Raw genomic sequence first — 16,627 nt, 5'->3', positions numbered from 1 at the left:
ACTTATTTAAAAAGCTAAAATGCACAAAAGAAAAAAGCAGAAAGGGAGGCATAGGTCAAACTCCCCTTTTCCAAATGTGCAAAGCCAGGAAGATTTTAGGTGTGGGCTTTTTTTGAGTTCTGGGGTATTTGTCTATACATAATGAGATGTATCAGGGAAGGAATCCAGGTTTAAACATGAAATTTATTTATGCTTCATGTACATACTACATCACACAGCCCATATATAGAATATTTTTAGTGTATCTGGGTTCTAATTGTAAGCAAGTATATGAGATTATGTGTGAAATTCCCACTGGGGATATCATGTCCACACTCAAACAGTGTGGGAATTTTTAATGTTTTGTATTTCCTATTTTTGGATTAGGGATGTTCAACCTGTATCTGCTAGACTGAAATCAAGAAAAGCCAAGTCACTATCTGCAAGGTCAGCCTAGGGCAGGGAGCAGAAACTGGCCCATCGGAGATAGCCTTAGAGCCTACTGACAACTCAGAGATCTCAGCCCTGCCCACCTCCTGGAAATCTGACACAGAACCTAGAAGCTAGGTGGTGGCCAACAAGTCCCAGTGACATTCCTGTCGCTATTCCCTGAACACCATGGTTATAAGCACACAGACAACATGCCTGGCTCTCTTTGTGGGTACTGAGGTTTTGTAATCAGGTCCTCATGCTTGCATAGCAAGTCCTCTTACCCAGTCATGACATGTGTGCTCTAGAGGGAAAGGAAAACAGTTCCACTATATTTGAACAAAGATCTTGTACCAGGCTGGGAAGGGCAAATACCCTTCCACCGGTCTTAGAAAATCTCTAAACTGAAAGAGGTAGAAATAAGGGCAAACTAGAGAAGAGAGGAGGAGAGGCTTGGGAAACTTGCAGGTGCAAAGGACAGTGTAGAAGGTAAGTGGCATCTAGGAGCAATGAGGGGAGGCTAGTGAGATGTGGAGGGAGGAGAGTGGTGTGCAGTGGAAGCCAGGCTGGGGGCTGCACCTCAGGAGCACAGTACCTGCCTTTCACACACAAGGCCCTGGATTCACTCCCCCACATGCAAGGCCACACAGGGTAAGGACTGTACCAAGGACTAAGCATATGTTTTAAGACCTGAAAGGATGCACTATCAGGTTTTATGCAGGTGACGATAGGCTCAATTTGGGAAAAGAGAGCTAAGTACCAAAGTAGTGACCCCTTCTATCAGCTGCTAATGAAATGTGCATGGAAGGAATTTTTAATTGTATAGAATTACTAAAACATAAAAGAATGTTCCCCCTGCAGGGTGTGGTGGTGCACACTTTTAATCCCGGGACTAAGAAAGCAGAGGCGGCAAATCTCTGAGTGTGAAGCCACACTGGCCTACATAGCAAGTTCTAGGCCAGTCATGGAACATGGTTAGCCCCTGTCTCAAATTACCAAAACAAAAGCAAGTCATAATCAAGCAGGACAAGAAGTAAGGAGAGGAAATGGATGGTAAACATCTTTTGGAAGCTTGTCACTGTTGGTGGCTAGTAGTTCTTTCTGTCTTCCTGAAAAACAGCCAGTAACATTTAACAACCCCTATAAAATAGCTCATGGTCTATCTGTGACCTTGGCCTCATCATGAAGCTATACTCAAGGAAATGGATAAGCAGGAAAGAAGACAGAATCATGAGTGCACAGCCCAATAGCTAAAATAGACAAATTGATTGCATAGGGCAGCAGTGGGGCCAAGGACACTGTGGAATCGCAGCACTGGGCTGTTAGGAAGTACGGAGGGCTGCCTACAGCTCAGCAGAAGAGCACTTGCCTGGCATAAAAGAGACCCTGGATTCAGATATGTGCATGCACGCATACACTCACACAAAAGAAAGAAAGGAAGAATGCATGGATTTCACCAATGCTTTAAATACACCTATTATTTCCATATTCCAAGACTTTTCAAAATAGAGTAAAACCCTTATATGACCATGCAGATCAGGTTGTACATACTCAACAAGTTAGTTCAAAGTAGCTCTATTACAATGACCTGTGTCTGTGAAAGCTGAATACTTTGGACCTGCGGAAGCAGAAAGTATGTGTTCGGCAGCTGCTCCACAGACCCTTCTGTAGAGACTCTGCGAGTGCCCACTCCAGATACCTGCAGGAAAGAAAGAGAAGCACACGTCTGTTAGCCTTGTCCACACACACCTACTGACCAACACATCCATCTCCATCTATAAAAATCCTAACTGTTCCTTATAATGCAAAACTCTTTTCTTCTGATGCGGAACCAATGCGTTTAATGGAATCTGGTAGGAATTAAGCACAAACCACTAATTCTGATGCTTGGATTACCTGGTACCACCACATCTTCAAGATGCCCCAGGTACCACACTTGGGTTAAGACCCGTTCTGGGAACACCGGCAAAATGGTATTTCGTGTGCCCTTCCCAGTATCTTGATTTCAGTAGTGATGTGAATGGGGAGCTCCCCAGGAATGGATGGCCACACTCAGAGACTCCTGACCATAAACACTCCTGTAAGAGGAGGCAGGCAAAATGTCGGAGCAGCCCTTAGAGTACCCCTCTTACTTGTCTGAGAGGAGGAGGCTGCTAGGTTTTATTCTAGAAAACTGTATGGTATGTAGTTTTTGCTTCATTCTAACATACTTCAAAGACCCAGGGCTTATCAGGCTGCAGGGAGGGTCTTCTGTGGCCCACTAAGCAAAAGCATAGAAGTTAATAGACTTAGCATTGCTGTAGGCTATAGTTTAAGGAGATGAAAGGGAGGAAATCTCTCTAAGAGTCCTTTAAAAACAGTCACCCTCTAAGTCGACAGCCAAACTACATGGGAAAATGAAGTTACTTACATGATAGGAAAAGACTCCATGTGAAGAAGTATTAATAAATAAGGAGCTTTCAATGCTTCCTTCTTCAGTAGGTAAGAAAATAATTCTGAAGGATGTTTTCCCCATTGCTGGAATCACCTGAAAGGAAAACACTTAGTTAGGCATCTGGAAAAGTCTTCACAGACTTTCTTTCCTTTTAACTACTTCTGCAAACAGCTCCGTGCATGTATCCTGTATCCTTTATCAGCATCATGGAGTCCTGAGCCTCTCCAACTGATCATCTCTGTCACTCCGAGAGCAGCTGCCAACTCAGGACAAATAACTGCCCAGTTCCCTCACTCCAGATTGGAGTCGTGTGCCTCACTTTCTACTCTCCTCTTCACTCATGTGTTCACCTGTCTGTAACAGTTCTGTTTCTGTTTAAGAACAAAGGATGATGTACAGATTTATTATTAAATATGTTGACACAGTATTAAAAACCAGGGACAGTGCTTATACGCATAAACCAAACCAACCATAGACCAAATGTAGGGCTTCTCTGTTAACATTTCCTTGCTCTCGTTAGTTTGTGAAAGATGTAACATCGAGCAACATGACAATCAAAATAATTAAAAGCTTAAGGAAGTTCAAGGTGACTGAAAAAGACCACGGCCTGCAATTCTGCTGCCATGCAAGCTAACTACAGAAGAAGCCCCATTCACAAGGAACCCTGGCTTTATGAGGTCTGAGGGGGAACAACTGTACACCCAGGTTGAGGTTTAGAAACCTCAGTATCCATGCCAACCTTAAGATCAATAATGCGAACTTTCTCTGCTCATGAGAAAGCCAAGCTTAATACATGTGCATTACTACAGTTTCTTTAAACATGTTTCTCCATTAAGTATCCAGAGCTACCAAAATTATGAAAGAAAATGGATGGAAAAGTACACATAAAGCAAACAAAAACCTAACAAATGGAAACATGGGCCAGAAAGGGGGCTATGAGCAGAAAGTCAGACTCATCAACACTCACCCTGCAATGGACAGGTGGCACATGAAAATGTCTAGCAGCTGTAAACACTGAGTTCACCACAACCTCGCTATCCCTGCTGGGGTTGTAGGCATAGAGAAGCTTCGCTGCAGGATGTCCCAGGAACCTGGTTGGGGAAGTAGAAAGACAAGGTCCTTGTGATTATCAGTATCCCTCATGCATGCACTTGCACACCATTACTTATGCCACGGACTGAACTCGGTGCCATGCACATCACTGAGCTGCATCTCTAGCCCATACAGACTTTAACCCCAGAGAGCTATCAATGTTCGTCATAAAGTTAAAGGAAGAACAGGGTGGATAGTACCATCCCCGGGGCCAAAAGCCTCCATCATCAAGAGTTCAGCTGTGTGACAGTTGGCATTCCCTCACAGAAGAAGAGGCTGGAATATATAGGCTGTGGAGACCTGAAGGAAGGAGGCAGAGTGCAGAGCCAGGGAGAGTCATTGCTGGCTAAAGACCCCTCAGTGCAGCTCCTTGAGGTTACTCGTACTCAGTAACCTCTCGTCCACAGTAAGGAATCCCAATAAACTCAAAGTCCTGCTTCGGTGAAATCACACTTTGGTTTGTCACTGGGACCTTAGTAGGATGGGGATAGTTGCTGCATAGCTCCTCCCTGAAGAGAAATAGTTCTCATAACAGAGCAATTATCAAATCTTGTTGGAAATAAAACACTTAATACATAACAGTTTTAAAAGCAAACAAAAAGCCTTTTTTTCTAAGACTAATGACATCCTATACTAGCGCCCCATTTGTTTCTGTGTTGTAAGAATTCAGCATATCATCTGCATTATTACTTTCATGGTTTTTTTTGTTTATAAAACCAAACTTACTCTGACATGCCCTAATGTATTTAGTGTTTCTCATTCAAATCAAGAGATATTTAGGCAAGAAATTGTATTCACCATTTAAAGCTTCTCAGAGCCCGAAACACCACAAGCAAGACCCACCCTCCTAAGATGAAGAAATGTATGCACAAAAGATAATCAGTGAAATTAAATGAGGGCAGATGTATCCAAGGAGTATTAAGGGGAATCCTTCCCTTCATCACATGACCAATCAATGAATCAAGATGGCAGCTACAGGAAAAAGAACAATATGAAGAAACCAAACTCTGGAGTTCGGAGCCTTGGAACAAGCTGGCCATTGGTCATCAAGGAAGCTCACTTCCCATCCTCGATGGCCTATTTTAATTTACTCTCAAAATTGGGGCAAGCACACTTTCATACTGCACTTTTTGGTAAATACATTTTTGTGATAGTTCAAGAGGAAGAGAGAGAAGGACGGGGAATTTTCAAAAAGCTCAGTACCGTGGGAGAGCATTCAGGAGGCTGATGCTTGGGAACCACAAGCTTTAGGCCTGAGGTACAGAGGGAAATCCTGTCTCAAAAGCAAAACAAAAACCTGTACAGGTTTACACAACATTTGAAAAGCTCCTGCCGATGTCCCAGTAGTGATCTAATGGAGAGGCCATCACACTGAAGCTTTGGCTGGCAGCCTAGCAAGAGGACTGTAGAGCACAGGTGGGGCCTCCAGTCCACTCATCTGCAATGGTCATTTCGTTCCGGCTCCTATGTCCTGCACTGACTTCACCTGCTCCATCAGGCTGCAGTAGAGCCTGCAAGAACTGCACTGCACTCATTCTTCCAGAACCCCGGACCTACAGTTCTGGTTAGTGTGGCCCCAAATAAACCTACATTCCAATTTAAGCAAAATCCTCAGGTGGTCTTGGAAACTTATGCTTATATTAGAGTCTTGTTCCAATTTTTTCTAAGGATAAAGATGTGCTCTTTATTCTAGCAGGACTGTGAGACTGAGGACACAGTGGCAAGTACAGGGTTATTCTGCCTCACATAGGGGAAAGCTCACCTGACTAAGAACAATTTACATGTTGTTTCTCTCATACAGAACACCTTGCAACAGCTACTCAGTGTTTGACATGGCAACTTTTCTAAGCACTCATCTTAATAAAGATGCACTGATGTATCTGATATGCATTTTAAATCATAAATATTCTAGAACCTCCACTTGTGCTGGAACTGAACTCGCATTCCCTGGAAAAGCAGCAAACTCTGTTAAACACTTAACTACCACTCTAGCCCCCAAACTTAACTAAATAATTAATTTAAAATTAATTAAATAATTCAATTAAAATAAAATCATTACTGCCAGGCATGGTGGAGCACGCCTTTGATCCCAGCACTTGAGAGGCAGTGGTCAGGCAGATTCCTATGTTCAAGGCCAGCCTGTTCTACAGAGGGAGTTCTAGAATAGCCATGGTTACACAGAGAAACCCTGTCTTGAAAAACCAAAACAACAAAACCAACCAACCAACAACAACAACAACAAACTCTACTATAAATGTAAGGGTCATCTAATAAACCCAGCCAGAAAACTGGGTTTCTGCCATAAATGAATGCAGACTTCAGTGGCCTTAAGTAAAAGGCACCAATCAACTGAGCTATTTAAACTTGTCCCCTAATACTTTACATACTATTCACAAGTGCTCTGGGTTCCAAGACCACTGAGAAATGCACTAATGGTAGACGGCAGGGCCCTCCACAGCAGGGTGTCTGCAGCCTCTGGAATCCCAGCAGACACAAGCCTCCTTGTCATTGGCTATTTTTACTCTACTTTTCAATATTCTATTTTTACATGTATTAAAAGGGTATGGATTTCCTTCAGTAGTGACAACTGGAAGATAATCTATTAATTTAATATGACAAAAGAATGATGAAAATGTATGAATGATTAGCACTTCTAGCCTTGGAACCAGCAGAACTTTAACCCTTAGGATAAGCTCTCAGGGGGCAGAAGGAAGACTAAGCAGCAACAAGATCCAGTTTCTACAGGATGGAAATGGAAGCTAGGAGAAAGTTTGCTGTCTGTCTGGGGCTGATACACAGTGAGGGCGAAAACTGGACCAGCAAGGGAGGGAGTCAGAGCACGATGGCTGCTGCTGTGCTGTTGTAGTAATGACACAGGAGCTAGCAGGTGAGAAGAAGCAACACATCAGTGACTTCTTAAACATGTTATAAATGAAACTAAATGACAGTCTGTCTTTTACTACCACGAAAACTAGCATGGGAGTGACTGAGTGATGGCTTTATCGCCCCATCCTGATGTGACCCTGGGCAAACTGCACTGCTCCTCAGCAACAAGTGTGTAAACGTTTGTGTCCTGTACTCAAACACAAAGACATGTAAAGATGGGTACACATGCTCAGATAATGGCTAAGTTATCCTTGCAGAACTCATCAGAAACTCAATGATGAAGGCTCTGCTACTGCCCAAGTGCTCTGGTAGTCCCAGAGCACAAGTCTGTATTCCCAGCATTACAGAGGCAGAGCTAAGAGGTTCATCACAGCCTGAGGCCAGCCTGCCCTGAGGCCCAGGCCAGCTAGGGCCACTCAGTGAAACCCTGTCCCAAAGAAAACAAAATGGCAAAGTAGAACAACTCAAATGACATAAAACACAGTAACACACTGAAAATCTACAAAGTATTATATAACTTAACTGGATCTTCTGAAGGTATTTCAAGTCTAAAAATCAATAACCTTTTCAGACCAAAGCCATTTACATAACCATTCAATGTTTTTAGATAACAGAACCAGTAATTAATGCACATGGCTAATTAAGACAAATGTAGCACATATACACACTCACTGATCACAGAGTTTTTAAAAATTCTTTAATTTTATGTATATGAGTATTTGCCTGAATGTGTATGTATTGCATGCTTGTCTGGTACCTGGCCAGAAGAGAATGATTCCCTGGAGCTAGCATTACAGACAGTTGTGGGTTGTCATTTGAGTGCTGGGGACTGAGCCCTTGTCCTCTGAATAAGTAGCAAGTGCTCTTTACCCCTGAGTGCTCTTTCCAGCTCCCAAATTTTGGAATTTTATGTTCTGGAAGAGTAAACGACAGCTAGGATCCTATATACCAGATTTTTTTCCTTACTCTAGCTATATCCACCATGATCCATTTCATTGTAACTACCAATCTAAAACAGTCTCTAAAGTAGTCCCACGAGCCAGGGGCTGGGGTGGGGGTGGGATAGGATGGGGAGTTGTGCATGAGCACACATACACACACATACACACACATACACACACAGAATTTCCTTAAGAAAAAAGGCTTTGTAATCTCAGATTTGGAGTCAGTGAGATTATAAATCATTTAACTTATATTATCAGTTAAATGACTATAAATTCAACTTTTAACTAATTTCTTAACCTATTTTTTTAGGTAATTCAATAGAAAGTACTCTGAGCATGGTAGTACAAGTCTCAGTCCCAGCACTAAGGAGATACAGAGCTCTGTGACTTTCAAGCCAGCTAGGACTACAGTGCAGGACCTCATTAATAATTAGATAGTTCAGTAATTAATTCAGACACCTAGAATCTTATAAAGTTAGCAAACTACCTTAACAATTTTATCTCTTCCTCCCTTTAGAAAAATCTCCTTTAAAAAGTTCAGCAAGACAGATCATTTCCTCCACTGTCATTCTAACCTTCAGAAACACAGACAATGACAAATGTCAAAAAGTGACAAGAATGGCAGGTGAATTCTGACAGCACCGCAGACCCCACTGGCCGTAGAGTCATTCATCACCAGGTAACTTTACTCAGCTTCACCTGAACATGCTGGGAGCCTAAGCAGAGCTTTGAGAGGGCTAATTGAAGATGTACCTTTCAATCTTTACTACCAGTTTCTAAGTTTTTAACTGCATCCAGACAAGAGTTCTAAGCTGCCTCCTCTCCAGCCTTCTCCTCTTTCTCATGGGACCCCCAAAGCCCGAGTTTCCTCCTTTCATGGTTCTTAGGACTGCGACTCTCCTTACAGCATATCTCATCTTCCCTGCCTAAACGTCCACATCTAACCCAGGAACTATCAATAAGGTACAACTTCCAGACTGAAGGAACAGCAGGAAAGGCAAACAATCGCATCTGGGCTAAAAGAATTCAGAGATCATCAGTATTCAATTTTTTCTACTATAAAATAATCAAACTTGTTCCCAAAAAACCTCAAAGACTTACCACTGACTTCTTACTGAAGTCTAGCTATTATCAAATAATATAAAACATATCATGAAATAACTGGATAGGGGCTGATGGTACATCTCAGTAGTAAAGCATATGCCTGGCATGGACAAGGTCCTAACTTCAAACCTTAGCAATGCAAAACAAACATCAAAAAACTGAAAGGGCTTAAAATAACTTTTATACTCTCCCTTTCATGAAAATATTCCTTTAACAAGTCTCAGGGCTGATAGCCTTTCACATTTTTATATGCTTAAAATGTAACACTGTGTATGTATCATCAGGAAAAAGATACACTGAGGACAGGGGCTGGAGAGAGGGCTCCATGGTTATCAGTTTATGTTGCTCTTGCAGAGGACTGGAGCTCAGTTCTCAGCACTCATAATGAACAGTTCACAACTTCCTGTAACTATAGCTCCAGGGGATCCAGTGCCCTCTTGTGGCTTCTGTCAGTATCTGCAGTCATGTGGACATAACTACAACTCCTAATACATACATGCATAATTAAAAAATAAAAACAATAAAAAGATATGTTGAAGATAAATACAAATAAGATGAATTTAGTTGTAGATTCATCTTAAAAAATACTTACTGTATTCCAAAATCTAGAACTGACGGCTGAAAATGTAAGCCTTTTCCAATAAACAGTTTATCTGAGAAGCTAAAAGGCAAAAAAGGAGAGAGAGACATTAATTGCTTAGTTTTAAATTTGGATGTTGTAATCATATACTTAGGACAATGACTCTAAATCCATGCTATATAATTTTACTCCCTTATAGATAAATTTGAACTAGAGTTCTAAAAATGTACAAGCATCCAACATTCAGTTACCATAACATTTATCAAATGGACAGATCTTGGCAGCACAATGACAACACAAACGGAGCCCCACTTAATGACCAGGAGGCTTCTTTCTGCATGGAGTGAGGTTAACAGGCCCATCTTCACACATCCCAGAGTAAAACCTATCCGTAAAGCAACCTTAGAGAGGCCACAGAAATGTGCTGCATTAATAAGGTACAAAGAGGCAAATCTCTAACTCAGACCTGTGGCCGCTGGAAGGAAGAACACTATCGGGGATCGAACTAGGCCTCGCCTGTTAGATGACAGCCTGAGTTGCAGGTCTGACAAGTCTGGTTCCACACCCATGGCCACTGCTTTCCTGGGCTGGTCAGTACCTTAATTTGTTAGTGCCTGCCTTATTGTCTAAAAAAGAAAATGCAGGGACAGCAGTACTTAGCTTACAGTTGTTGAGGAGATATAATGAGAGGACATGGCCTTTGCTTCATGCCTGTGCATGATTTATGTAATAACCATAGGATCATGTTACAAAGAGGATGACATTCATCTGATAAAAAAGGAAGGAGACAAATGGAGAGGCCACTGGGGCTCAGTGTCCGTGCTAGCCTCTGGACTGCGAGATCCCAACGCAGTGATAGTGATTGTCTATGAGTAGAACAAAAGAAACATAGACCTGGACTATCTCCCACATAACAGATTTTCAAATCCCACAATCAGAAACTTAATGTGCTCAACAAAAATCAGGCATCTGGGGATCAATTTAAAGTAATACAGCAGAAATATCCTAAATTTTTCTAGCTTTAAACAGAAAAACAAAATCTCATCAGTGATTTTTAACCCCCAGAAGTCACAGAAAAGATTCTTTTTCCTTGTTAGTAGATTTTACGTCACCTGCCTTAAAAATTTGGAAACCATATCAAGGTATATGGAAGCTTAACATTAAGTAAGTTAAATGAACAGGTCTTCGAGGTAAAAGCCCGTAAGATAGATCCAGAGTCTTCACACACATGCTCTCAGACCAAAGGGCTGAGGAGTAACAATAAATCTTAGAAACCAACCCTTCCCAACCTTTCTGTTTTAAGACATTCTCTGACCTGTCCTTATTTAGGTCAAAAGACCTTCCTCATCCTGAGGGGTCCTGCAGGCAGGGTGGAGAAAGCTGTGCTGGACCCTAAGCGGCCTTGCTGGATTCCTTATCCAGCCTCTCAGCACCTATGCCTATGCACCCAAGTCTCCCTAGAGACCCCACAGCTGAAAACATGGAAGGACCATGGAGGTGGGGGGGTGGCCTCCATATATATCCCTTCCTGGCTGCCTCCCCTTATGCCTTGATTCATGGGGGTCCTCTGTCGCACCCTTTATAATAAAACTGAGCAAGTGTTTCCCTGGCTTCTGTGAGTTACTCTATCCAATGTATCAAAAACCTAGAGGGTTGTGGGAACTCTGCCTGCATCCTGTGCATCAGAAGTGTGGGTGAAACAACCAGACTTGTGACTGGGCACCTCAAGTAGGATGGAGGCTTGGGGCTGTGTCTTGGTCTACAGGATCTGTCTGGACATGTGTCAGAACTGAACTAGACTAGAGGACTCCAGCTGGTACTGCAGAACTGATTACTGCAAGCTGTTGGGGACAGTCCCACACTTTTCAGAGTCACAGGGAACTTTGTGTTCATTACTGTGGTGCAAGCTAAGGAGAAAAGGTGGCCGGCTTTCCAACAGTGGGTAAGTAGCTATCGGCCATAATTTAGTTACATATAGACAGTACAACTTATTCTCATATTGTCAGTGCTAAGAACTTAATACTGTGGTTGAAATGCCAAGGTCATTTCCAAACCAACACCTTTAACAAAATAACCCTGAGAGGCTGTGGTAAATGAACAATGAGCCACCTTCTCGCCCCCATTGTTTCACAGGCCAGCATTACCTTTGCAACTTTCACCCTTATTAACACAACCCATTACGGGGAATGCCAAACCTCACCTGGCCTCTCTTACTCTGGAAAAGTCCTGGATGGCACAAAGTAAGCAAATGCAGCTCAGAAAGTCAACTATGTATTTATGCTATGTGCTGTAACTTCTTGCCCTGTATCTGTAGGATACACTTTACACAGGAGCTGTTCTGTGTCAACTATGTATTTATGCTATGTGCTGTAACTTCCTGCCCTGTATCTGTAGGATACACTTTACACAGGAGCTGTTCTGTGCTTCTGCGGCAGGGATAGAGATGGAAAATACGGGTTGTAATGCCTGAGGGGATATCAGCTCTTATCTATGTACCCCTATTTCTCACACTCTTAGTTCTTACTGGATGATGGGGGCTGAGAATGAACCCAGAAATGTGTGCAGCTAATGGCATGCTTTTTTACTGATCTACAACCTCACTGCTTACTGTAAGTCCTTATTTTAAAGGTGCCCACCTTCTGCAGGAAACAATCTTTTCCAACTTTTTCCAGTTGGACACAGCTGCAAAGCATCCCACAGTATTTTAAGGTCTATCTCATTCAAAACGACCCAAATCCCACTTTTTTAAAGGTCTACTGCTGTCTAAATGCTCCAAAACAAGGCACCCCATACTTTTTTAAAAGGCCTATCTGTCTAAATGATTCAAATGCTTCTCTTTCTTTTTCCTAAACATCAGCCATATTTTTCTATCTATCTATCTATCTATCTATCTATCTATCTATCTATCTATCTATCTATCAAATAAAGCCAAATAAAACAAAATTAAATTAAAAATAAGTTTGGAAAGGTGGCTAGTCCATGAGAAAAGACATTTGATGAGAAATGAGCCAGCCTGAGTCAGATACAGCTGTAACAGGACCCCAGGGTACAGGGCTCAGTTCCCTATTCTGCAGAATGTGCTGGATGCAGCTGACATTCTCAGAACTGTGTGGATACCTGGATTCCTTACTCCCAGAAAAAGTCAGCCTAGGTGCTGACATCACACACACACCCTTTTAAAACAGCAGCCCCATAACTTAGGCATGGAAATGAGTTAACTATAACCAGCCTTCTGATTGTTCAAGAGGCTTGTCAGCGGATCAAAGACAATGCTGTTCCTTGCCAGAGTGAAGAGCAAACGCAGTATGGCCCCAGCCCTGATAGCACTGGAGCAGTTGTTCAGCCTAAGAAACATGCTCCTCAGGCCATAACCCAGAGTGTATGAGTCTGCTAACAGGTAAACTATGAGGCTCTCCTACTGAAAATGAGCACCTATCTGGAAAAAAACAAAACAAAGAAACAGCAAAAACCATGCTGGAATCCTGCCCCCATGTATGCCAGGCTGGTATTCTGAGTCCCAGCTCCAGCAAAGGTTTCAAAGAGTGGGGCTGTATGAAATGGACCTTGATGACCAAGAACCACCAACAGCTGGACACTAGACAGAGGCCACATTCAGAAGCGCTGACTGTTAACAAGGACCTAAAAACTGAGCAAAGTGTGGAAGTAGGGAGAGGTGAATGGGAGGGAAGCCGGTGACAGCAGCTCACAGGAGAGGCTCACAGGAGAGGCTATGCTGGGCCACTGGGAGGGCCTTCAGTCATGCTCTGGGAGATAAAGCCATAAAGCTTTTCTCCTAGTTTAGCTACTTCCTTGCAATGGAAGCACTGCTTCTGAAGATGGCCTGCTCCTTCCATACAAATGACTGTGAGACACAACAGTGATACCAGTGGAGGGAGGAGAGGTGGGATGGCCTCTTTCTCGATATTCCTCAATAGTCTGTTTCCATCAAAGCCTTACCAAGCTGCTGCCTTTTAATAAACTTTGCCAACACCTAGAGAGCACATAATTAAAAAAAAAAAAAAGTTAAGACAATGACTTTGGCCAATGAAGGGGGGATGGGCAAGAGAAATGACCCATACTCACTTCACAAAGCCTCTGCATCAAAGGGGAGCATGTCATTCCATGAGAAAATCATATGCACGTCTAGCTTCTGTTATCCAGAGAAGATACAGCTTAACTACAGTGCTTGAAATCATATGGTTTGGGTGATTTTTTTCCCCTCCACATTAAACTCACACAGTGGGGATAAAGGTCTTTTGGCAGAACACAGTTTCTTAGTTTCTTTTACTGTAGAAAGCTTCAGGTTTTAAGGTCAAAGCATTAATACACTGAGATAGAACATCAAAGAATAAAGGGCTCTGAGAACTCAACCTGTTCTGTGGGATACATGCTCAGTGATTTTAAAAAAAAAAATAAAGGGTTGGGTTTGGAGGCAGCCCCAATGTACTGATGGCTAGGCCTTCCTAAGGCTATGACAAATGTCCTTCAATAAAGGGTCTCCAAAATTGCTGATGAAAGCCTCACATCTGTAACTCTCACAGAGAGAATTCCTCTTTCAATGTCTAAGCCACTAGCCAGCTATTCTTTCTTGCTGGATCCTGGGATTTTCAACATTACCACCCAGCCCTTTTCTCTCCTACAGGTACATATGAAGAGACCTATGCTCTAGTTGCTTAAGCCCTCTGACCTTCCTTGCTTCTCCAAATCCTCTTACCTCTCATAGTCCACATGTTAATGAACAATCACAACCACTATGCACTTAGCCCTTCTGAGGTGCAAGATGCTAGCCCAGAACTTTATCACATGTAACTGTAAGAAAGCTGTGTGGAAACTTGTTATCTGCTACAGTTAGGATCCAAGCTCCCAAATGCCCATCTGTTAAAGTCTTCATCCACACAGTGATGCTTGTGAGAAGAGGTGGCATCTTTAACTCAAGCTTAGTAGGAGGTTTTTAGTCCCATCTGTGGCTCATAGCCATGAAGAGCAGTTTGCTCTATGTATGTTCCCCACAACCAACATTCAGCACCTCCACCAGAGACACACAAGCAATTATCACACCTGGACACTGGCAGGACCCATTAAGTGTTGATTACCTCGGGTATTTTTTTACAGTGACTAGAAGTTGACTAGCACACATTCCAATTTCACACAGGAGGAAATGACTGGAGGGCTTCAAACACTTGCCAAAGCCCTCCTCCTCCAGGTAGAGAATGGGATATGAATGCACACTGGGAACCCCTGGCTCCGTGGCCTGCTCCTCCTCGTGATCACTTAGCCCTCCTACTCTTCTGCTAAGGACATCAACGCTGCGGAGTCAAGGGCTGAGCTACCTTAATCTCTGCTGGCTGCCATCTCTGGAGCAGCCCTTCCTGGGTTTCTAGGAAACTGTTGCTGTATTCTGTCCTTCCGTAACAGCTGCACTGTCTATCCCCTCAAGCTCTTCTCCCTCCATGCCTCTCTGTACAAGACTGAAAGAGGCTCTTCCTTGTAGAGGTTGTGTCTCTTACTATCTATTGTAATGCTAAGTATGGGGAAGACCAGGAGTCTGAACACAGCCCCTGGGTCCCCAGGGTGGAGGGGTGAGGTGGGTAATTGTGATTAAGGATGCCAATAGCTGGGCAGAAGAGACATAGGTGGGGTTGAGGTTTTGCAGGCTTGAAGAGGGAGAAGAGGAGCTGCCTTAGAAGAAGAACATGCAGGAGGGAGAAGGAGAACCACCAAGGGCTAAGAGCCAAGAGAACATGGCCCAGAGAGCCCAACTGGGTTAAGAGCAGCCCAGATGGAACATACTAAATAGTGGGGTTATCAAAAGTAGGTTCTAACTGCATGGAGGGTAGGCAGCTGCCCAGCTATTGTGCTAAGGCTATTTAAAAATATGAAGGCTGTGTCTGTCTTTCATTTGGAAACATAAATAGTCTAAGGCAGGGAAGAGGCCCCAGGATGAGATTTACTACACTTCCTCTCAGTTCTCTTACTCTGGAAAAGGGTCCTGGCCACCCAGTAGCTCTACCTACCATCTCTTAAGACTTTGTTGATTCACAGCAAAAACATTTGTTATTTGGTGGCTATTCAGTACCTTCCTGACAACATTTGTAGATTTTCTACTCTACAGCTACCAATTTTACTAGTTCCCCTTGCAGCTAGAATACTGTCACATGACCAAGATGTGACCAGACTGACACACCTGAGGCAGGGCATCAGACACTGAAGCGACAGGAGGAAGGGAGGAACAAACGAAGGGCAACCACAGCAGAAGTAGTGCAGCTGTGTCAATGGCTAAGGCGACAGTGTCCCCAGCAGGTTCTTCTGGCAGTCATTCTAGCTGCCAAGTCCCCTCCAGCTTGTGCTCCCCAGGCCTATTCTTAATTCTTCCTAGAGATTCTGTCAGCTGCCAACCCTTTTCAATACATTCCCCTTTTGCTTAAATGAGCCAGCACTATTTATTGTTGTTTAGCTGGTTCACTTCCCAAGCCTGTGTGGCCTGGACTCTTCCATGAAGCTCCTGGCTGGACACTCTATCTGTACCAGAACCAGTGATTGGAGGACAGCTGCCAGAACCTCCAGGTGGAATCCAAGATGGCAATGTAGGTGTGTGGGATTCTCACCCTGCTGAGTGGCTTGCCTATGTGCCCTCAGGGAAGCCATCTGGTCAATCCCACTCCTGTAGCCTTCCTTAATTCCACAAGCAAGTGGTTCTGAGTGGTCTCTAGGGATTTCATGCTTTCACACCAAGTAAGTCTCTTGTTCTCCATTCCCACCATCAGGACTGCATTTTCAAAAAGCACTATACTTCCAATTCAACAATCCTCAAAATATGCCATCATATTCACCCATTAGCCATAGCACATTCTGCATGCTGTATAGAACTCCAGCAGCCACGTGGACTGTAAATGCCTGCCAGGGCAGTAATTAAGTGCATGTTCCCTGGGCCCTGCTCTGACTCTCTCCTCTCTTCAATTCAGGTATAACTCCTTTGTGGTTTAAAGACTGACATCTTTCCTAGACTCTAGAGGTAAATCATACTATCCTGTTAAAATAATTTGAATATGACTTCATAATGTGCAAAATACAAAATACATTTTGTCTTTTCTTCCAGTTCTGGGACAGCAAAGTGGTATTTAGTATTCGAGTCTGCAGCAATAATCTTACACACAGCAAAGGAGACAATGCAGAAATTCA

The 16,627-nt window shown here is 43.1% G+C and overlaps 1 protein-coding gene across 4 annotated transcripts in view; it reads right to left on the bottom strand.

The window, feature by feature from the left end:
* Positions 1-16,627, bottom strand: part of Tmem131l (transmembrane 131 like) — a 133,858-nt gene that overhangs the window by 56,636 nt on the left and 60,595 nt on the right. For all 4 annotated transcript variants that reach the window (XM_028789460.1, XM_028789462.1, XM_028789461.1 and 1 more), the window contains exons 4-7: positions 9,461-9,529; positions 3,810-3,933; positions 2,819-2,935; positions 1,997-2,107 (exon numbers count right to left, since the gene is read on the bottom strand). In XM_028789460.1, the coding sequence (XP_028645293.1) occupies positions 1,997-2,107; positions 2,819-2,935; positions 3,810-3,933; positions 9,461-9,529 (421 nt within the window). The remainder of the gene's footprint in view (positions 1-1,996; positions 2,108-2,818; positions 2,936-3,809; positions 3,934-9,460; positions 9,530-16,627) is intronic.

This window comes from Grammomys surdaster, unplaced genomic scaffold, assembly GCF_004785775.1.
Source record: "Grammomys surdaster isolate TR1022 unplaced genomic scaffold, NIH_TR_1.0 125834, whole genome shotgun sequence".
Classification (NCBI taxonomy): domain Eukaryota; kingdom Metazoa; phylum Chordata; class Mammalia; order Rodentia; family Muridae; genus Grammomys; species Grammomys surdaster.
Note: the sequence above shows the minus strand (reverse complement) of the source record. Positions and strands in the feature narration are given on the sequence as shown.